Here is a 23,255-nt window from a genome sequence, read left to right on the forward strand (position 1 = left end):
GAATCCTCTACCTCAGCTTATTTCACCTAAAGATCAACCACCCTTCATGAGGGGATGAGGTTGGGTTTAGGTTAACATTATCGGGTGATTAATCTTAGTGAAATAAGCTGGGGTGGAGATGCTTCGGGTGACCCAATCATTAAAGTAGTCTGTAAATGAAAGTAAAGTTACTTTATATTGTGTATCCCCCTGTCCATGGTACTGGGTAGTGCATGTGTCTGGGAGGGATTATGCACCTTTACTATTTCATATAGCTGAAAGATTAAAGAGAAAATAAGTACAGTAGTAAGATATTGAGGATGAGGTAGAGAGTATTGGCAGTTATGAAAAAAAAATGGATTATAACTACATCCTTCTTACTGTGTATATTGGCCCTGTGATCCTATTGACACCATAGTACAAATATCATAAGTAACAAAACTCTTCCTTATTGTGTCAGGATACATAATTTGATGTGCATGAGTTTGGTTGTGGAGGGTGGAGAACTAGGGTTAAGACTAGAATGCCGTGGGGGAGAGCTTGTGAGGAATGAGTTCAAAGATCAGAACCTGACAAGAGAGGCTGCATGGGTAAAATATGTCAACTGAGTCAACGTACTCCTCCTAATAAAGGCTGGAAAGATATAAACACAATCATGGGTTAAAACAGTGGGTTCATCTACCATCCAGACCTGCTGCAAAAATAGAACGAGGTGATAACAAAGTGGGTTCGTATCTCTAGAACTCCTGGACATAAAATTGGTAAATAGAATTAACCTTATTAATTTTATGCTAGTGTGTGTATGTATGATTACCTTAATTTTTGTATGTGCAGTACAGTACAGGTATTGTGTATTGAATTAATAAGTGATATGAATGGAGAACCACAGGAGTGTAATGGAAAGCAATGTTATTTTAATGATCTTAAATTAGATTACCTGTTCTCTTTCTTTCCTAGGCTCTTCAGAATGCCAACGTCATAATTGGAGAGATTCGTGAGACCCACATGTGGTAGAAGAGACTTGGATAGTGAACATGCCCATCACACAGTCGTCATGTAGTTGAGAATACAACTCTACCATTTATACTTGAGAATGTTCTTCTTCTGTGGTTGAAGGAAGTTTAATCACATTGTTGTTTTGAAGAATTGTATATCTTATAATACCCAAAGAACTTCTCTTCTTCTGTTACAGATTCATATCTCCTTTGTCTCCTAAAGTATGGCAGTGCATCCTGCCTTGGGTGAAGACCATCCTTCATTTATTAAGGGGGTTATTCTCATCCTGTGATTAATGAGGATAGTTTTTTTTTTTTTGTTAGTGAAATTGTGATTTTTGCTCTCCTTTTAGATTCTCATACAGTAGTTCCATATGCTCAAGTATTTCTTCAGAACATGTACAGAGAATGTTACTACATGCATATAGCAGTTAAAAAATATAAATTTTTTACAACAGGAAGAGGTAATGGCCAGATACTTAGATATTGTTTGAACATCTACCGTAACTAATCTTTAATTTTAGCCACATGTTTTTATTTTCAAGACAGGTTTATACTTAGGGAAAATGTACTTTAGTTGCTGACTCATGCACTTGCTGCCATAATATTGGCAACAAATCAAGATTATGGAACAACTTAACAGAGCATTTTAAACATTGATTAAAGGGTCTTAATTTGATCATCAGATAAGAATGCTAGAAGTAACATCTACTGTGGATGAAAAATTAAATCGGCTACATAATCTAACATATTGGCAAACTATGTTAAACTCCATTTAATCGTAAGTATTAATAATTTTGTACAACTTTCATATTTAACTCTCGATATATTTTCTGTGTTCAGGGACACATTTGTACTGATTACTTTCCATATATTCTAGATCTTGGTTATGTTTAAGGAAGTACTGTAGGTTAAAGATGATCAAGTGCAGGACATTCCACACTTTGATGCCATATCCCTGTAAAGAAGTCATCATTGTGACAGATGGCTCCCAGATTTAAGATATGATTGGAAAGTGCTCTCATAGTTTGTTACCTTATGATATGAAGGAAATACAGCTGTCGTTCTTCCTGCCATTGCAAGTGGAAAAGTACAGTCAGTATACTGATAATTTTCCCCCCATAGATACCCCACCAACTGATGGGAATTCTCTGGGTACTTAGTCTTCTTCATTGAATACAGTATTGATTTATTTGTTTACTTATGAAATTATTTTAGATTCAGTCACCCATGCACGAAATGCAGTACTAAGTTCCATATGAATTAGTCTACAGGATACGTTATTGTAAATACATACAAGTGTTATAGTACCTGTACCTAGAGCCAATAGGAAAATCCTCAGTGTTCTAACAGCGAGTCAGTGATGACATACATTAGAGTGCTGACAACCCCCCTCCCCTTCCCTTTGTTTTTAAGGAAGATTTGTAACTATTTATTTTAAGTGTTTAACAAAGGATGATATTACTGTTTTGTACTGATGGTGTTTTACAGACCTTTCAATTTAATTCTACCAGTGTAAGTGATGATGTTTACTTAAGCTCCCAAGTTGTGGATCAACACCTTTGTAATAATTTCTATTTAGAAGCACAAGTGTATGAATGCTTGTGATATGCTTCTTAGAAGAGAGATCTAATTTAATTCCCCTAAGGACACAGTCAATATAATGTTAAGTAAGATGAAATCAAGAGGAAGTTCATTTTTATTATCTTAAGTTACTTCAGCTTTCATGTTGCAAGAGTGTGATATATATATAGAATTAACTTTGTGTTCAAAATATAAGCTTCTGGTTGAATCTAATCTATATCCACTGCTCAGAAATTTGGATGCCATTTATTGTAAAAAAAATTGCATTATAATATTTTAGTTGCTAAGTAAATATGATGTGCAGCTACAAGCAGTGTGCATTATGAACATCAAATAATTTGACATGAACTGTTAGCATTGGTGTCTACTTAGGCTTGTTGGTATCATTATCACTAAATACTAAATTTTTCACAATACGTACTGTAGTCCTTAAAGTAATTTAGTACAGTATTCAAACTGGTACGTGACTGGTTACACTTCCCTTATGCAAGAATGTTTACCTTATCACTAGTATAATTATAATGGGAATAGTCAATAGAGCAAATCAGTGTCCACAATTTAGGTTTGATTATATACTACAAGGTGTACATGGAATATTATCTATATTACAGTGTACAGTACATGGTATGTGATGTATATTATGAAGTGTATATGGTATATGATATATTTTAACAGTGTATGTGGTATATGGTGTACAGTACTGTATATTACACATTTTACAACCAATCCAAAAAAGAATTAAGACCCCAGGCATCCAAAAGAATATGAAGCATTAGGTGAAGACAAACCCAACCCAACCAATTTGTGAATGCACCTGAGGTTTTCACTCATTTTCTATTCCATCGGACCCTGAAGTCTAGATACTTTTTTGGATTGGCTGTACTTGATATAGTATATGATACACTGTATATAAGACAGTGTTCATGGTATATGATACTTCATGTGAATGGATCAACATTTTGTTGAAGGATGAGAAAATGAACCTTTATTTTTAATGCATTCATTAGATCCATATGGATTGAGTACAAAGGGATAAGTGTAAGCTTTTTTACTTTTAATATCAAAAGTAAGTTTACTCGGAGCAATAGTTTATTGTTATTGAGAGAGAAACATCTTATTTTAATTTCCAATACAGGTATGTCATTCTCATAACCTTTTGTAACAAACAATCAGAAACTGGACTGGATGTGATATATTGTACATTGTCTTCGTGAATGTTATAATCTGTTGTACAGTTCTTGAGCTTTTATTTGTTTGTACTGTTGTGAATATAATCTGTAAATATTTAGTTTAATCAGAAAGAATACCGTAATTTCATATACTGTTACATAGATCTTCAACCCACATTGGTGATATTTGCGCTTGTCTATCTTATTGGATTACAGTTACCAGTGGTAGTTTTAGGATGTTTTGAAAGACAGATACATTTCATAAAGTATATAGCTCCGTGAAGGAAAGGCAAAACCTCTACTCTTTCTTACTCCATTATATAATCTTTCAAATCTTATCTCGCTATATTTATTGTCAGTTAGTGTGTCACCGTAATCTACAAATGATTCCTCTTGTAAATACAGCATCATATATTTGTTCATATCAAAGAAATAAAAATGGTTGCTTTTACGATGTCGAATTATTTACAAGTTACTGTGCACGTGTTGAAGGATTGTGTCATACTTTGGGGAAGAGGAAACTGTATATACGAGGTGATTTATGAAATATTTTTATTCACATGGAATACAAAGTTCTTATGGATTGATATTCTGGACTATTGTAACCCTTGGGTTTACAGATACTGTATTGGCAAAATATATGAGTGTAAACAAACATCTTTAAAACAGCCAGAGTAATGTTCATGAATTTTGGTTGATTATAATATATATATATTGGCTAAGGAAAATTTTATTCACTATTATAAAATTTGATATAGGTCCAGTCTCAAAATAATGCCAGTTAGATCTTGAGTCAACTACTAACCCATCAGCCATTACTCTTGAAAATGAATAATCCAGCCATGACGACATGGCATTTTATCATAATTATTTATTTTGTTTAATTGGGGTCTGAGAGTACTGGTAACTTTGAAAGGGTCTTTTCCTCTTGTGTTGTCCTTCAAAACAATGAAACTGGGGATGGGTTGTACTTTACCCCCCATCTTATAACGAATTGCTTCTTAATAACAGATGTAACAGTATGCCACAGTAATGGGGAGAACATAGTATCTCTACCTTTACCAACTGTGTATCTGTTGAGGTGACTGTTAGTGTGTATAACAGTTACTTGTGAAACTGCCATATATGTAATAACCTTCCTGGGTTGTCACCACTTGTAACAATCACTTGAGAAGCACGTTACCTTATATTTTAGACATACTAAAATATAGATCAAAGTTTATTGGATCTTCTGTAGTGATGTTCCTTTGTTTGTATTTATTATAAAAGATTTCTAGGTACACTCTCAAAAAGGATTATCACCACAACTTAACCACTGTAGCTATGAGTGTTAAATGTGGATATCTTATATAACTCTGCTAAGTACATCCTGTCGATGATGAGATAGTTGAGTGAGAATGAGTAGGAACCCGTCGAGGGAGAACGGAAATATATCCGTCGTCCTCCCTCGTGGGAAGACGGAACCATCCATGATGGCTCTCAATAACATCTTCCTCTAGTCAAGGATATCACACTACTGCTGCAAGAGGTGGCCAGAGAGCCGGCTACTTAATACTTAACTCCGCACCAAGTGACGTGACTTCCCGTGGGCACACCTTATCGCGTGCTCAGAACATGTTACCTCATAGCTAGTGGAAAGTTACAGGAGGTGATAGAGTACATAAGTCTAATGTAATTAACCCATTTATATAAATACTTCTGCCTATAAGACAGGGGCTAATACATCGCTCGGTAACACCTTCCAAGCTCCGCGAGGAATATACTAATCTCGTAGAAAAACCCTATACTGTACTGTACTGTACATATACCTAACCATGTTACATGCATATGTATGTAAACACTAAACTGGGGAAGCTGACACCTGCGGTTGAACAGCTACTTAAGCCCAAGTCTGATATGCCTTGAGAGTATATTGTGTACAATGGCAAAATTGGAAGATTCTGACTTACAAAACAAATTTATTACTGCCAATATCAACACAATACTGTAGTGGAAATCGTTAACTTGGGTAAGCAAATCCCGTAATAACATGCCAGAAATAAATCTCACCTATTTCATGTTTAAGAACGCTCCTTCTTAGCAATGTACAACTTTTGCTACTAAAATCACACTGGATGAATGAGTGTGTGGTGCTTGGAACTTTTCAACGAAACATTCATTTTTGAGGAGAGCAATAGTACAGTTGTGAAGGGTTCTTAGACTACATGGCTGAAGATTTACAGTGTGATAATATAGAACTCATATTTGTAGTTTGAAAAGATGTGTCTATGACATTAAAATAGAACTGACATGCAGTTTGAAAAGATTGTAACATATTTTATATACCAAATTTAATGTTACATTTTTTTTTTGTAACAAATTACTTTTATATTGTCTTTTTATTTATTTATTTATTCTTACTTCTTTCACTTACTCTTATTCTTTCTTTTACTTATTCCTGTTATACTCGTGAGAGGTGGAGGGAGTGAGGGGTAATTGTTTGTTTGGGGAGAGGGTGTGAGGGGAAGGGAAAACAGGGCTAACGGCTGGTTTGTGGTTAGGCTACACCAAGAGTAGAGGCGAGGGGGTGGATAGCTGGGGACTAAGATACACACTTAACAGAGGGGATATATGGGATAGTTATTACAGTATATATAGGACTCACCTTATTACTGCATAATACCAAGACATTTATAACACATCACTCTTTCTTAATAAGGGAGGGATGAATTAAGACTTATTAATGGTTACTGTATTTATTGAATACTTTCTACAGGTTGACAATCCCTTAACCGAAATCCTTGGGACCAGAGGCATTTCGGATTTCGGAATTTTTCGGTTTTCAGATTTTTTTTTTGCCCACCTGGGCACAAGTCACTGACCACATTGGGGCGTGGGGGGCGAAAATATAATAAAAATTATTATAATAATAATAATAATAATAATAATAATAATAATTCATAGGTTTAAGTAGTGTTTCTCACTTTTTATCTTTTTTCATTCTTGTATATTTCTTTATTATTATCATTATTATTATTATAAATTTTATTATTATTGTTATCATTATTATTTTATTTTTGGTGTATTTTTTAATTACAAATTTTATTTACTATGAATAATTAGTATTATTATAATTAGTATTACTATTACATTTTTGCCCCCCCCCAGGCCCCGATGTGGGTCAGTGATCTATGCCTGGGTGGGCTAATCCCCGTTTAAAAAAAAAATAAAATAAAAAAATTGCTCCACAAAAAACTTTCGGTTTTCAGAGCTTTTTGGAATTTCGGATAAAGGGTTGTCAACCTGTATTAGGGTTTGACAATTATACCTCAAAACAATAAACCTAGCTTGCTAACCAAGGGGTCCACAACTCGCAATACATTTCGGGAAACGGGTCAAACCTAATAGGTACGCACATTATAGTCGCCATATGAGGAGGTGACACCCACAACCACACTTAACTCTGACCAAACACAGACTCCTCTTTTCAAACTGCGTCAGCTCACAAGGGACGCCACAACTTTCATGACGTCACGCCTCATAGGCTTTCTCATTGGTCGAAGACAGGCCTAAGGCCTTCACACTATTAGCTCGAAATTGGCGGGAACTCTCAGGTGGCGGGAAACTTATGACATTGTTACAAGATGTGTCTGTGACATCATTAAAATTAATAACATTATTAACCTGACATACCGTATATACTCGTCTATAACCCCCCTCGTTTATAGGTCGACCCTGATTTTTTGACCAAGAAATCGTTAATTTACGATATTCCTCGTTTATAGTTCGACCCACGTTTTTGAGGTTAATGGAACAACAAAACCTTCACTAAAAACGCTCTACGTCCTATAAACTGAGGATCGCCGTGCATGAAACACGAGTGCCGAAGGCAAATTGTTTACCATTTATTATTACGACACTTTACACTGAAACGCGGGTAATTTCAACAAAAATATTGTATATTTCCATTCAAGTATTTATTCAAGTCAGTTAGGAGGGAATTTTATTGTAATACAACAGTTTTTAACTAAACCATTCGAAAAGCGATTACGGTAACATCTTTTGAACGAAAGAAAACGAAAGTCATTGTTTTCGTCACGATTTTATCCCACTTTCCACTTTAATACGTACGTAATTTCAGCAAAAATATTACATTTCCGTGAATGTATTATATCAAGCACAGTATGAATAGAATATCATTGTAATATAACAGAATTTTAACCGAAAACTATTAAAAAAACGAGTAACATCTCAAGAACAGAAGCTTAGGTAAAGTCTTTTGTTTTTGTCATGTATTTTATCCTATTTTACATTGAAATACATCACGTTTCAGCAAAACTACTTTTATTTCCGAGAATATATTCATTCAGGCACAGTTAAGGTAAAATATACGTGTGATGTAATAGTTTTTTAACTGAAAACGATTCGAAAAACACGTACCCTCTAGCCCTGTTCAAGGAGAGGACTGGGAGAAGCTGTTTGGTGCTGCAGACGATGACAAGGAAAATGATTTGGATAAATTTTAATGAAAATATTCAGAAATATGGTATCGTAGTATTTATTCAAGTCAATTAGGATAGAATATTATCGTAATACAACAGTTTTTTAACTGAAAACCATTCGAAAAGCGATTACGGTAACATCTTTTGAACGAAAGAAAGCGAAAGTCATTGTTTTCGTCACGATTTTATCCCACTTTCCACTGTAATATGTACGTCATTTCAGCAAAAATATTACATTTCCGTGAATGCATTATATCAAGCACAGTATGAAAATAATACCATTGTAATGTAACAATATTTTAACCAAAAACTATTAAAAAAACGAGTAACTTCTCTTGAACATCGGAAGGTTAGGTAAAATCTTTTGTTTTTGTCATGTATTTTATCCTATTTTACATTAAAATATATCACGTTTCAGCAAAACTACTATTTATTTCCGAGTATATATTCAATCAGGCACAGTTAAGGTAAAATATACATGTGATATAACAGTTTTTTAACTGAAAACGATTCGAAAAACACGTGTACCGTCTAGCTGAAACTCAACAGCTGGTGGTGCGTCATGCGTTGGAAAACAATAGGAGGTTGAAGTAGATTACCGGGTATTATATTAAGTGTGGAATATCGAAAAGGTTTTTATTACTGGTATTTTTTGTAGATCAATGAGAACTGTGATACTGTATATGATATGATAAGTTAGCCTGTGCTAAGAACTTCAACATAGACTACTGAAAGCACGTTGTAAGGTAATTTAGCCCATTGTAAGTTGGTGAGCTTCATTTACTGAAGGAACTGCACAACTTTTCATTACTAATTGGTACATATTTTACGTTTCCATTGTTTACTGGTAGTAAATGGTAAATATTTTTCATGTCTGAAGCTTAAAGTTGCTCCTCGCCCTTCCCATCATGCACGGGTTCAACCTAACAAAACTATTACGCATGTATAGGACGACACCCAATTTTTTGCCTACAAATTTGGTCTTAAAAACTCGAACTACACACGAGTATATACGGTATTTGTGGTTTGAACATTATTATGGAACTATCGTATTTGTAGTTTGAAAAGATGTCTCCATGACATTAACATTAATATAAAACTATCATATTTGTAGTTTGAAAATTATTAACATTATTAACTTGACATATTTGTGGTGTAAACATTAACATTATTATCCTTCCTGGGAAATAACAAAAAACTTCCACATTTTCTATGTCTAAAGTTTGAAACATTATTTAGATACAAACCCAAAAATTAACCTTGTCCATCCATTTACAGTAAATTGATATAAATTATAATTAAAATAATTAAAGTATCAATAGATGAACAGGTGAAACATAAATACTGGTTCTTGTTTTACCCTTTAAAGCCCTAGGGTTTGCTGAGCAGTAGAGCAAGCCAGGTTTGATCATGTGGCCAGTTGCATTGCCACAGACAATGAGCATCACTCTGTCCTTGGCTGCCTTGAACCCAGGGGCACGCCTCTCCTACTTGTTTGTGTACGTTCTACCAGGCATCTTTTTCCAAAATAGACCGGATTCATCAGCACTAAACCACCATGTAAATGGAGAGTTTACTATAGATACAAAACCTGTTTGCTTGCCTTAACCCTTTTGGGAGCAGTGTTGCTCTTGTGTATTGTATATTATTCTAACTAATGCCAGATGATTTTATTCAGCTGAGAGAAACCCTCTGCCCTCTAAAGGGTTAAACATAAATGAACCTTCCTGTGTCCTCTAACACTTAACTTGTATGGTATAAAGTGGGTAATATTCCTGTGAATCATATTTCACAAATATTTTTGAAGAATCTACATTATCTACTGTCGTATCAAACAGCTCACTGGTGGCAGGATTCAGGGGTGGACGTTTCATGGATTCAATTCCTCGTGTCACTTTTCCAATTATTACTTCAACCAGGAACAGAAAGCAGTGGCCAGAGGAGTCTTGTTTTGCATATTTAAGAGAGTAAGCAGCACTGCAAGAGATTTTTTAATAATATTAATTTATTCTTTCATTAGCCAAAAGGGTGTTTTATTATTTTTTTTTTACATTTGTAGATCTTCAGAAAGTTTTCAAACTGAAAATATTACGCTTCAGATGATATATTGTATGCACTGAAAACATTCAATTTCAAAAGGCATTAAGGTAGACACATGCACAATCTTCTGCCTCTATTCATACATTACCATGGTTATACTTTCTATAGTATTTTTAATTTTGCACTCCTATTAATTCCAAACCCCCAATACTATGCAACCCTCTAGAAAACTCTTTAGTTTCCAAAATAACTGGACTCAAAAAGTTTATTCTACTTGTGACAGACAGATTGCTCACTTGCTCTGAAACACACAATGTTAACCCCCCCTGGGTACTAGGAGTCTCTCTGTGCTGAAAAAGTGTTGTCTGGTATTAGCCAAATAAAATAGTGGTGAAGGGGTTAACAATATGGAAATCACATAAACTAGTACTACCTTTTACTATACTCACCTGTTTGAGAAGTAGCTTCCCCTGCCATATGCTTGTCCAGTACTTGACCCATGTAACCTCCAGTCAAAATTCTTCTTGCAGATATCGTCTATGAATTCATGTCTTGTCCCATGGAAGAGTTTTTGAATATTGAGTTTCTCATATCCATCATACTTAATGGCTAATTCTGCCTGTTTGTTCTGAAAGGGTCTCCACAAAAACGGGTTCTGAATCCGCATAATTGATACCACTCGTGCTGCAGGAACAGTGATAAGCAATTGACTCATCACATCACAATACTCTTGGCTAGACACATCCAGTGATACTTTTATCATTGTGTCATTGTCCTTCATGGAATCCCACGTTGAGGGTAAGTTTTCCTTCTTACCCCGAGGATTTGGCTTTGTGCTTTGTTTTTTCACAGGCCTTCGACGTACTGATCTTTCTTTGCCAGTATTTAAGTTCTTTTGTTTCATTGTTTTGAAATCTAATTGGTACCGATAAAGTGAATTATTAAACATCATCTGGACAGAGGAATCGGAAGAGAAGTTTAACTCAATCTCATCTGATGTTATAAGTGGTACCAGATGATTATGTCCCAGGCTGTCAACATCACCATATTTTATCCACTTCTTTTTACTATCACAAAAGTACCATTCATATTTGGTTGCCTTTCCACTTTTGGAAACAGCTGCCGACTGAGTTGACAATCTTCGAATAAATAATTTACTTGTTAATATACTTTGAGATGTGAGATTTTTCAATGTTAAGTTTTCAAAATCTGCCTCCCACTGTCCATTTCCGAGTATCTTGATCATATCACGACCACTAGATCCCAACAACTTTGGATCAAGTGGTGTAATTTTTACAGAATCCTTTGTCACATCCAGAAAAGCATTCTCAAGCTCTTCTGAATGAAAATTCCTAAAGTTGAACCACTTGCCATCTTGAATAACCTGCCACTGACATGTGCACTTGGCATGGAGTCTAAGGCACCCAGTATCTTCATACATACAGCGCTTGTCAATGGAGTAAACACAAATCTCTGGAATTTCCACATCTCCTTCATGGTAATAAGACCAAGAAGTGATTCTTTGGTTTGAAGTCTTCCTCTGTCGCCTGTATTCTGGAGGTGACTCACGGTTTTTAGAATGAGAACTTCTCTGTCTACCACGCCCCCTTGAATTATTGTAATGTTGCTTCTGCCTTGCACCAGAGAAGGAGCTCTTAAAAATAAAAAAATACCCGTATGAGAAATGAATGAACTAAGGATTATATTAACAAAAGACTTATATTATTTTTCATTGAAATAAGAGTTATGATTTACATGATTCCTACCTTGGGATAATAAAAATGAAAGTGGGTTCCACAGCCTTGATGGCCCATTGGGGGCCAAGTGGATAAAGGATTCTGCCTACTAAGTGTTTGGTATGAAAGGAGGCAGTGTGGCCAGCACTGTTCTCAACCACCTTCACATTCCCAACTGTAAAGGTATGTACTCCTTGACAGTTGGGTTGACTGGGGATGCCTGTGGGGCTGACACACCCCAAGTGGAGGGACGAGATAGTGCACGACCATCCACAAGATCACCCTCACTTCCTTACCAAATTTCACCTCTATCTTGAAAACAGTGAAAATGCATAAGGAATATAAACAGAATATATCTATTTATATACTGTACACAAGTACAAAACACAAACACACACACACACACATACTGTATAACAATACTAGAAGCCGGGCCAATCAAGTGTTGGTACACAAAAGCCAGAAGTCTAGTTTATAAAGACTGATGTATTTGACTGCATATGTGGACATAGAACAACCAGACACTGAAATGTGAGAGCATTTTATAGTATTTGATTATACAGTATTTTATATATCATATGTAATTGTGTGTATTTCAAATATGTATGAAAGCATAATTTATCAATATACACAAGACAATAATTTGCATATTGAGAATTAAAGTTGGCAAGCAGGGCAGTAGAAATGTTAAAAACTGGCACAGTGTGTTCAAAAGGTTGCCAACCCCTGGTATGAAGACATACTGAGAGTGATGCACATATGGAACAGCATATCAGCCCAAGCTGTGGAGATGGGAACAGTAATGGGCTTCAAAATAGCCAAAGATGAGACTCAAGAACAATGGAGTGACCATACATATGCCACTACCCTCCATCTTCTGGCATGGCCACTTCACGGACCTACAATGCTTTGCCACAAACAGATAAAACTGTACATGACAGGAAATCCTTCTATATGTACAATTATCCTTCCCTCACTCGTAACTTGGCAAGTCATTCAATGGTCCCTCAGGTACTCGTGTCTTTTCACCATCTAAGAAATTAAGCATGAACTCCACATGCTTTTCTATAGGGTAACTGTAATACTTTTGTGTTTCACATTGTACAGTCCCCTTCACTCGTGCGATTCCAGGGGCTCGTCAGGTTTTGTGCAGTGTGGCAGCCCTGTATTTGGTTATAGGAAACTTGCAATAGTAAACATACTATGGAATCAGAGCAAAAAAATATTAAAACAAATATATAAATGTAAAGATTTGTGGAATGTTCATATGTTTAATAAGAAATGCATTAAATAGACTGTCACTAGAGTGTATCTTTTGCCTTGCGAGGTGAATTGACGTAAAGAGAATGTAAGGGGGGGGGGGTGGCAGGGAGGGAAGTGGAGGCAGGTGCCTCGTGATTGATGAACTATTAACACTCAATTGAGTCTTAAGTTTATATCTTTTATTTTCCTCGTCTTCTATATTACGCAAATAACATCCATACTGTTCATGTTAAACTTTGGCTATACTGTACAACTGTACTGTGAGCAAGAGGAGGTTTAAAGTTAATTGCAGTGACTCTTTATTCACATGTACAGTACTGTACTTGTTGCTTGCTAGAACAATCTACTTTACTATATTGTACTAATAAAGTAAGTAAAACATATATTAGTAATAATAGTGCTGGCAATCTGTCTCAGTATCCGAGGTACATGTCACGTCTGGTTGTGTCAGGATGGTGAACTGCAAATGAAAATATATGACTTCCTAAGCACATCTAATTCCCTTTCTATAAGCTATATCTATTTCTTTATCTGTAAAGAAATAACAACCAAGTGAGGGGTGTGTATTGACTGACTATTGATAACATACCATTATCAGTGTTTGACACTTGTGTCATTTAAGAAATTTTCAATCAGTTGTCATTTCAGACATATTATTTTTTTAAACCAGTATGAAGGTAACAATGTGTCGAATATGTTTCTAAATAAATTATGTGCGGTGGAGGAGACTTCAGACTTCTGTCCGCCGCTTTTATTAGAATGGAAACATGTTGGCAGAATTTTAATCTCCTAATGGAATTCTGTTCATGAAACTTACAGTCAAGGGGATCTAGAGAAAAGCAAATTAATCTACGCCTCACAACATGGGTTTACAAAGGGAAAATCTTGTCTAACAAATCTGCTGACGTTTTTTAGGAAAGTCTTCAAGGTAGTAGATAATGACAAAAATTATGATGTTATTTACTTAGACCTTAGCAAAGCATTTGACAGATTACCGCATCACATGCTTCTGAGAAAAATTAAGGCTATGGTATCGAGGAGAAAGTTTTAAATTGGATAAAATCATGGCTCACCGATAGAACGCAGAGGGTCAGCGTAGATGGTGTTAAATCTAAGTGGGGCCGTGTAACCAGTGGGGTTCCCCAGGGGTCAGTACTAGGCCCACTCTTGTTCATAATCTACATAAACGATCTAGATACTGGGATCAGCAGTGACATAAGCAAGTTTGCGGATGACACCAAAATAGGGCGGCAGATTAATTCAGAGCAGGATGCAAATGCATTACAGGAGGATCTAAATAAACTACAGGGGTGGTCTGAAAAATGGCAAATGAAATTCAACACCAGCAAGTGCAGCGTACTTAATATTGGAAGAACAAATACTGACAATGTATACAGCCTTAACAACATCAACCTAGAGAAGTCGACTTGTGAAAGAGACCTAGGGATACTTGTAAGCCTGGACATACGGTCTAGAAAACAGTGCGTTAATGTTCGAAATAAGGCAAACAGAGTATTGGGTTTTATATCTAGAAGTGTAAGTAATAAGAGTGCAGAGGTCTTATTGCAACTATATCTTGCGCTAGTCAGGCCGCACCTCGATTATGCGGTTCAGTTCTGGTGCCCTTATTATAGAATGGATATCAATTCATTAGAGTCGGTGCAGCGAAGAATGACGAAAATGATTCCGGGACTTAGAAACCTTCCATATCAGGATAGGTTAAAGAAACTTAACTTGCATTCCCTAGAAAGACAAAGAGTTCTGGGAGATATGATAGAAGCATTTAAGTGGGTGAAAGGAATCAATAAAGGGGATATAGATAAAGTTCTTTTAATATCCGAGCAGGATAAGACTCGGAGCAACGGATTTAAGTTGGATAAGTTTAGGTTTAGGAGGGAGATAGGAAGAAACTGGTTCACAAATAGGGTGGTGGACGAGTGGAACAAACTTAGCAACTTTGTAGTAAGTGCTGGAACTCTGGAAAGTTTCAAAAGGAGGCTAAATAGATTCATGGATGATAGAGAGTGGTAGTAACTCTCGACAGGAGCTGCCATGTACAGGCCAACCGGCCTATTGCAGACTCCTTATTTCTTATGTTCTTATGTAAGTAGTTACAAATTTTCAGAAACATGAGGACTTACTTTGCCACTGTTGTCTTTTTCTATATTGTTATCCATGTCTCGCTGAACACCTGCAAAGTTGAAAAAGAAAATAATAATTCCAAAATCTGAAGTTTCTATGGACACAAAATACATTGTACTGTACAGTATTTAGTAAACAAGGCAGCTGCTGAGAATGGGGGAAAGTCATGTACAGTCAACCCTCACTTTACGCGGTCCCACATTCCGCGTTTCCACGTTTACGCGGTGCCCTGCCGGAACCCAGGATGCTCACATTCCGCAGTGCGTGTACCCCTTTACGCGGAGAGCGGCTGGCAAGCCGGGCCATTTTTGGATCCAAACCTCCCGCCATCCGCCATGTTGTGTAAGCGGCGCGAACATGGTGCGCACAAGGTCGCCCAGTCATCAAAACATTACCAGTTCTTCACCCGCCACCCACCACAGCCAGCCCAAGTCAGTGATAGTGATAATTATGGTGAGGATATGGACTTATATGGACTTTGGGGGGTTTGACAAAGAGGCCCTGCAAGCCTCTGTGGTGGATAGTGATACAATTGATACAAGTGAGGGCCAATAATCTGCCCTCTGCCTCGGAACCAACCGCCCATCCCCGTGTGCCCAGCCATCTTTTCTACTAATGTAAGTGTTAAAAAACCTAATATTATTGATATTTCTCTTAATTATTAATTGTGTGTGCATACTATCATAAAGTTAAGATAATATTTTTACTACAACATAGTTGTGTGTCGTCAAAAAGTGGAGTTTGGGGGTCGGCCCGGTCTCTATTTCAATTAATCCCATATGTTATGTTATTCACTTTACGAGTTTCTCACTTTCCGCGGTACCCTGTGGGTTACATTAACCGCGTAAAGTGAGGGTTGACTGTACACTAATATAGACACATTCCTTGATAAAAGAGCGTAGTTTGAAACCCTACTCAAAGTACATCAACCCGATATGGAAGGTGTGGTAGAATTGTTGTACTACAAGAACAGGAGACTCGACCCTGAAGAATGTGAGTTCAACATAGATGGATATGACTCATTTAATAAACTTTCTCAAGCAACTTGCAAGTTGCTTGAGAAAGTTTATATATAACTGCGTATGGCTTCAAAATTCTCCAAAGAAATGTTCAAATTTCAAAATGTTTAGGCTCGCTTCACTCACCACCCCACCCTCTTGGGTAGTTATAATGAGGGGGGCCTCCACAAAGAGGCTGCCCATGGGCCTCCACAGGTCTAAATCCAGCACTGGTTATATTGAGAAAATAAGAACATTGAGAAATTTTTAATTAACTGTATATTTATTGATAATGCACAAATTACCAACACACACACACACAAAAGTGAGACATGACTGGAGTCATGTGGTTTCAAGTCGACCAGCCCTGATATAGCTACTACTGCACATGTCAAAAATTTTGAAGAGACTTCACAGAAAAGAATATATTATTAGTTATTACAGAAAGATGATTCTTTGCATTATTAATCAGATAAACCTCTACTCAAATAATGGTTCTGTCCAAGAATGCATATATAGGCTTCTTTAAATCCAAGGTCAGGTAGATTCAGAATAAGTATTAACTCAACAATAAATAATCCAAATGAATAAACAAATAAATAAAATATTGTAATATGTGGAGGCCCCTAGGCAGCTGCCCACTTTGCCCACTCCTGAATCCGGCCCTGACCGCTACGCAGTCAAAATTAAAAAACGTGAGTAAGCGTATCAGACCTGAGGCTTGAAGATGATAGTTACAGTACACAGATTCTGACCAGGACAAGGCATTGGACAGATTCTTTTCCTTGGTGTTCACAAGAGAGGACGCAAACACGTTCTGCGTTTGAGGACAGACGGTTTGACACAGTGCTGACCCACATTGTGTTCTCAGAAGAGGGTACAAAAAACAATTTGTCAAAGCCAAAGGTTCATAAGAGTCCTGGCCCTGATATGGTGCATTCCAGAGTGCTACGAGTGTTGTACAATAAGCTTGCTGAGCCCCTGAAGATCCTGTGTTGTAAATGCCTGGATGAGCAAAATGTCCCTAGTGACTGGAAAATGGCTTCCGTCACTCTACAAATAACTATAGACCAGTGAGCCTGACTATCATGGTGTATAAAGTACTTGAGAGCATTATAAGAGATGGCAAGATGGAACATCTTATACGAAACATCCTTGTAAAGGACTGCCAGCAGTTTTAAACCAGGATGCTCCTGCTTAACACAATTACTCAAGATACTGGATGTTTGTACCCAAATTCTGGAACAGGGTGGGCTCCACTGGCGTAGCTAGGGGGGGGGGGCGGTCCGCCCCGGGCGGCACTTTTGGGTCTGCTCATCACCCATATCTGCAGCTACTGGAGACGTTAATCCATCCCTTTGTATCGGCGGCAAGTTTATCCTTGTCGTGTCTGACCTAACACCTGACCCACATCATCACGGCCGTCATGAGCTACACCCTTGCTATGCCCCCCCGCCACACACACAACCTGTAACCTGTTGAGGATTAAGGAAACAACTTCAAACAAGTACGCCAGTGAGCTCATGTGGTGTGGGTCAGGTGTTAGGTCGAGGATTAACGATACAAAGGGAAGGAATTAACGTCTCCAGTAGCTGCAAAACCATGCAGTCTCGGGTCATATCAGTTCATGTACAGCCGACCAATCCACCAGTTACAAGCAATTCACTTCAGTTCTGCACAAGTCTCCATCGTGACAAGACGAGGGGAGGCTAGACGACTTTTAAGTTCTCTTGTGTTTTCGATCCAGTTATTTACTTCGTTGGAAGACATAATACTATAAGGTAAGAAATATTAAAGTATTGGTTAAAAAAATATTGATGTGACTTTTGCTGCGGTACTGAGATTAAATATTAAGATTTTGTTTCACAGCATTGCGATTTTATACTAAGACACTATCCTCACTGGGGTACAGACAAAAGCCCCACGACAAAAGCCACCCAGACAAAAGCCCCACGACAAAAGCCACCCAGACAAAAGCCCCCCAGACGAAAGCCACCCAGACAAAAGCCCCCAGACGAAAGCCCCCTACTTTGATCGGGGTGGCTTTTGTCTGACAACAGTAAGGGCTTTCAAAAGTTACGGACATAATTAAATAGTTGAGGGTAAAATATACTGTTCTTCTCTGTGGTTAATTATTGGTTAGGTTAGGGTTAGGTTAAGTTAGGTTAGGTTGGGTTAGGTTCAGAGTTGCCAACTTAGCGACTTTGTAGCTAGATCTAGAGCTTTTTGTTTTTTCTAGCGACATTTTAGAGCGATTTGCGACTTGTCGCAAATCTAGAGATATCCACAGAAATCTAGCGACTTTCTGGATACTTTTGGACTGTCCATGAAAACTCGGTTTTCCTAATTTCGAGCCATAATATATAGCAACGGGGTTACAGGGACAATAAATAATAAGAAAAGTTTAATACATTTGAACGGGTCGTGGTCTCTTACCTTGTTTTTGGAAGTGATCAGTGATATACTGTCCGTGAGGGGAGTCGCAGTCTACTTGTGGAGTGGTGGGTTGCCTGGAGACAGCACCAGCGGTGCACCTTCGGCTTCACACGTACTGGACGGGTCCACTGTGGAGAATCAGGGTTGCCAACTCGTATTTTCAAATGTCGCTAGGCTGGTACCTAAATGTCGCTAAATCTTCCATGGAAAGTCGCTAGCTATTATTCCCCCCCTTCAGTAATTTGATGCAAATAATATTTTCATAATGCCGACTATAATGGACGGAGTATAAATAAAATGCATTATGTAAAAATAAAAATATTATTTTTTTTAAAGTTTAATGTGCACACTTACCTATTATTCAATAGTAATTGCATCCCAGTCCTCTTGGTAGTGTGAACAACTGTAGAGCTGGAAGCATGTGAAGTGCTTGGTTCAGGTTCTCTTGTAACTGTATGCCTCCACAGTCCCTATCTTTCTTAAAATATCACTAGGAAGTTCATAACTTGCACAACAGGTGTTCTGTCTTTTTAACCCATACTTTATTGTAAGAATTGCCTTTAATGTCGATAGTTTCATTTTGTTGCGCAATTTTGATTTCACAAAGTTCATATTACTAAATGTGCGCTCTACATCTGCGTTTGAATGCGGAAGAGATAAGGCAGCGAGTGCAATTTCAGCCAGATCATGGTAAGGGTTTTCACCTGTCGCATCTCTGTAATTTGCCACTTCTGACCACAATTTTAGGGTGTTAGATGCATGGACGGGCTGACATCAAGTGATCAGGAAATAGACGTGTCCCTCCTTCTGTACCACGACCCGTTCAAATGTATTAAACTTTTCTTATTATTTATTGTCCCTGTAACCCCGTTGCTATATATTATGGCTCGAAATTAGGAAAACCGAGTTTTCATGGACAGTCCAAAAGTATCCAGAAAGTCGCTAGATTTCTGTGGATATCTCTAGATTTGCGACAAGTCGCAAATCGCTCTAAAATGTCGCTAGAAAAAACAAAAAGCTCTAGATCTAGCTACAAAGTCGCTAAGTTGGCAACTCTGTGTGGAGTTTCCGACTCGTTTACCGAACACGCTGATTGGTCCAACTGCTCGCGTTGTGATTGGTTGCGAGAACATGACGTAATATTATGATTTTCTATAATAGACGAGAAATGTGTGGTGAGGGGTAACGAAGATCCCAGGTACAGTAATGTGTGGTGAGGGGTAACGAAGATCCCAGATACAGTAATGTGTGGTGAGGGGTAACGAAGATCCCAGGTACAGTAATGTGTGGTGAGGGGTAACGAAGATCCCAGATACAGTAATGTGTGGTGAGGGTAACGAAGATCCAGATACAGTAGATACAGTAATGTGGTGAGGGGTAACGAAGATCCCAGATACAGTAATGTGTGGTGAGGGGTAACGAAGATCCCAGATACAGTAATGTGTGGTGAGGTAACGAAGATCCCAGATACAGTAATGTGTGGTGAGGAAACGAAGATCCATACAGTAATGTGTGGTGAGGGGACAGATACATGTGTGGTGAGGGGTAACAAAGATCCCAGATACAGTAATGTGTGGTGAGGGTAACGAAGATCCCAGATACAGTAATGTGTGGTGAGGGGTAACGAAGATCCCAGTATGTGTGGTGAGGGCGAAGATCCCAGATACAGTAATGTGTGGTGAGGTAACGAAGATCCCAGATACAGTAATGTGTGGTGAGGGTAACGAAGATCCCAGATACAGTAATGTGTGGTGAGGGGTAACGAAGATCCCAGATACAGTAATGTGTGGTGAGGGGTAACGAAGATCCCAGATACAGTAATGTGTGGTGAGGGGTAACGAAGATCCCAGATACAGTAATGTGTGGTGAGGGGTAACGAAGATCCCAGATACAGTAATGTGTGGTGAGGGGTAACGAAGATCCCAGATACAGTAATGTGTGGTGATACAGTAATGTGTGGGAGATCCCAGATACAGGTAACAAGGGGTAACGAAGATCCCAGATACAGTAATGTGTGGTGAGGGTAACGAGATCCCAGGTACAGTAATGTGTGGTGAGGGTAACGAAGATCCCAGGTACAGTGTGTGTGGTGAGGGTAACGAAGATCCCAGGTACAGTAATGTGTGGTGAGGGTGAAGAATCCCAGATACAGTAATGTGTGGTGAGGGTAACGAAGATCCCAGATACAGTAATGTGTGGTGAGGGAAGATCCCAGATACAGTAATGTGTGGTGAGGGTAACAGATACTAGTACAGTAATGTGGTGAGGGTAACGAAGATCCCAGATACAGTAATGTGTGGTGAGGGGTAACGAAGATCCCAGATACAGATACAGTAATGTGTGGTGAGGGGTAACGGAGATCCCAGATACAGTAATGTGTGGTGAGGGGTAACGGAGATCCCAGATACAGTAATGTGTGGTGAGGGGTAACGAAGATCCCAGATACAATAATGTGTGGTGAGGGGTAACGAAGATCCCAGATACAGTAATGTGTGGTGAGGGGTAACGGAGATCCCAGATACAGTAATGTGTGGTGAGGGGTAACGAAGATCCCAGATACAGTAATGTGTGGTGAGGGGTAACGAAGATCCCAGATACAGTAATTATATTAGAGTAGTCCTCATACTCAGTGAATTTCATTGTTCCTGTCATTAGTTTTATAAATTTCTGAATAATAAACCCGACAGCCCCGCTGCTGATGCTGGTGACCCACTCATGATTTTTTATAAGATAGCAGTCAAGCAAAAGAATGAACCAAAGAAAATGAAAACTACTTGTTGGGAGACGAAACTAAAATAATACTTCTGAGTAAATCGATCATCAATCAAGCTCAGTGAATACATAAAACATTTGTTTAAAAAAAAGGGAAGAATCAATGTAAGAAAGTTTGCATCACATTATTTTCATCTCCACTGACTGAATCTGTTGCTTGTGGGTTTTATTTTTTTTTTTTTTTCGCGCTCGTCAGCTTACTAGCCGTTTGGGTGGTCTATCCAGTGTTAGTAAAGGAGGAAACCGGGGACTGGGAAACCTGTGATGTTTAGTAGGATCACACTGCCTGGATAACACCCTTCTCACGTGTGTCTGAGCATCAAACCCTTGACTTATTGGTGAGAGTTATGCTCGTTGCTTCTCTGTACGGTGCGAGGATAATCCTTGCCGCGCTCTACTTCGTTTTCTTGTTTCAACCTCTGTACCGCCAACACGTCCTGCCCCATCAGTATCCTTTTACATGAAAGAACTAGTTAAAAATGCGTTCGCGACTGAAATTGGAACGAAATCCAAGATACGAATTTCTGATAAGCACCGAAAGCTCATCCACGTCACCTGAGGAATAACAGAATCTTATGCTGTTATTCATACACAATCAGCTGGTCCGATGGAGATAAATCCGACATTATATGGATTAGTTACTATCAAACTTTGTTGTGCGAATGTTGTAGGAAATAGTACAAAACAATTATGTCTTTGTTCGTCAGAAAAAAAGTCACGCAACGTTTGTTTATGAATGACATGACGTGGACAATATTCCTGTCATCATGAAATTATCTAAATTTGTTTACAGATATAATGTATCCTAGATGAACAGCCCCTTCATTAGTATTAAATTACACAATAAACTAATTTTTCACAAGTCCTGCTGATATTACAAAAAGTCACAATTACAGACAGTGACATTCGACAAGTTAAACAGAAGTGCCAAGTCAGCGTCAGTAGTATCAATCTAGCCAAATAGTTGCTATTTGTAGCGGTCTACATAATTTCACCACTTACGATCTGTTCGAGCGGTTGGTCATGTTCTTTGTTACTTTGTTCCGAACTTTATTGTCTAGTGTTTTGTTGCTTCTTTATCACCAAATCTGGGTCTATCTCTGAGGTAAATAAGAAAATTCTGAACTTGCTAATTGGTAAAATTTTATTACAACGAATAGATGCAACAGAAAAGTGTCCAGTATATACGTGGGTATTATCCTTCTATGACAAATTTTCATTTTAAATAATACTGATGAGACATATATCGAAGAATGCAGAAATTTTGCGAACCAGTACATATTCTCTAATAAGATATTACTATATCACTGAAAAAATATCAGGCACATTTTACGAAAACTAGCACAAGGCTTTGTAGCGTACAGTATGTGGCCAGTTGTCAAATTCTCTTTGCTTGTCTATTATATCTTTGTATGGGCTCACATACGTACGTACATGTAGGATATCTCACACTAAGGATGGAGGTAGAATAGAAACAATGCTCAGAGGTCCTGTTGGGTGAGGAGCTTGCTGAGGGAGCTGGTTGGTGAGGAGCTTGTTGAGAGGTCTTGCTGGTTCAGGAGAGTAGAGTAGAATGACCTCCGCAGACTTGACAGGGGGGAAGGAGGTTCAGGGGAAGGATAAAGGGAAGATTGAAGTGAATTTTACAAGGAGAGGAAAG

The 23,255-nt window shown here is 37.9% G+C and overlaps 2 protein-coding genes across 2 annotated transcripts in view; one reads left to right on the plus strand and one right to left on the minus strand.

Annotated features, from left to right (window-relative positions):
* The window catches only part of LOC121859991 (dynamin-1-like protein), a 38,158-nt gene extending 33,980 nt beyond the window's left edge, over positions 1 to 4,178 (plus strand). Inside the window, 1 exon segment of the mRNA XM_042356989.1 lies at positions 937 to 4,178. Within this exon segment, the coding sequence (XP_042212923.1) occupies positions 937 to 993 (57 nt within the window). The 3' untranslated portion in view covers positions 994 to 4,178.
* A 4,928-nt stretch (positions 4,179 to 9,106) lies between these two features.
* LOC121859992 (protein mono-ADP-ribosyltransferase PARP11-like) lies at positions 9,107 to 18,947 on the minus strand. Its single transcript, XM_042356990.1, has 4 exons — positions 18,824 to 18,947; positions 15,389 to 15,438; positions 10,698 to 11,902; positions 9,107 to 10,185 (listed from the first exon to the last, which is right to left on the minus strand). The coding sequence occupies exons 2-4, from the start codon at positions 15,422 to 15,424 to the stop codon at positions 9,945 to 9,947; spliced, it is 1,482 nt and encodes a 493-aa protein (XP_042212924.1). The 5' UTR covers positions 15,425 to 15,438; positions 18,824 to 18,947; the 3' UTR covers positions 9,107 to 9,944.
* Between the last annotated feature and the right edge of the window lie 4,308 nt (positions 18,948 to 23,255).

The sequence above is a fragment of the Homarus americanus genome, unplaced genomic scaffold, assembly GCF_018991925.1.
Source record: "Homarus americanus isolate GMGI-L3 unplaced genomic scaffold, GMGI_Hamer_2.0 scaffold38393, whole genome shotgun sequence".
In the NCBI taxonomy this organism is placed as follows: Eukaryota; Metazoa; Arthropoda; class Malacostraca; order Decapoda; family Nephropidae; genus Homarus; species Homarus americanus.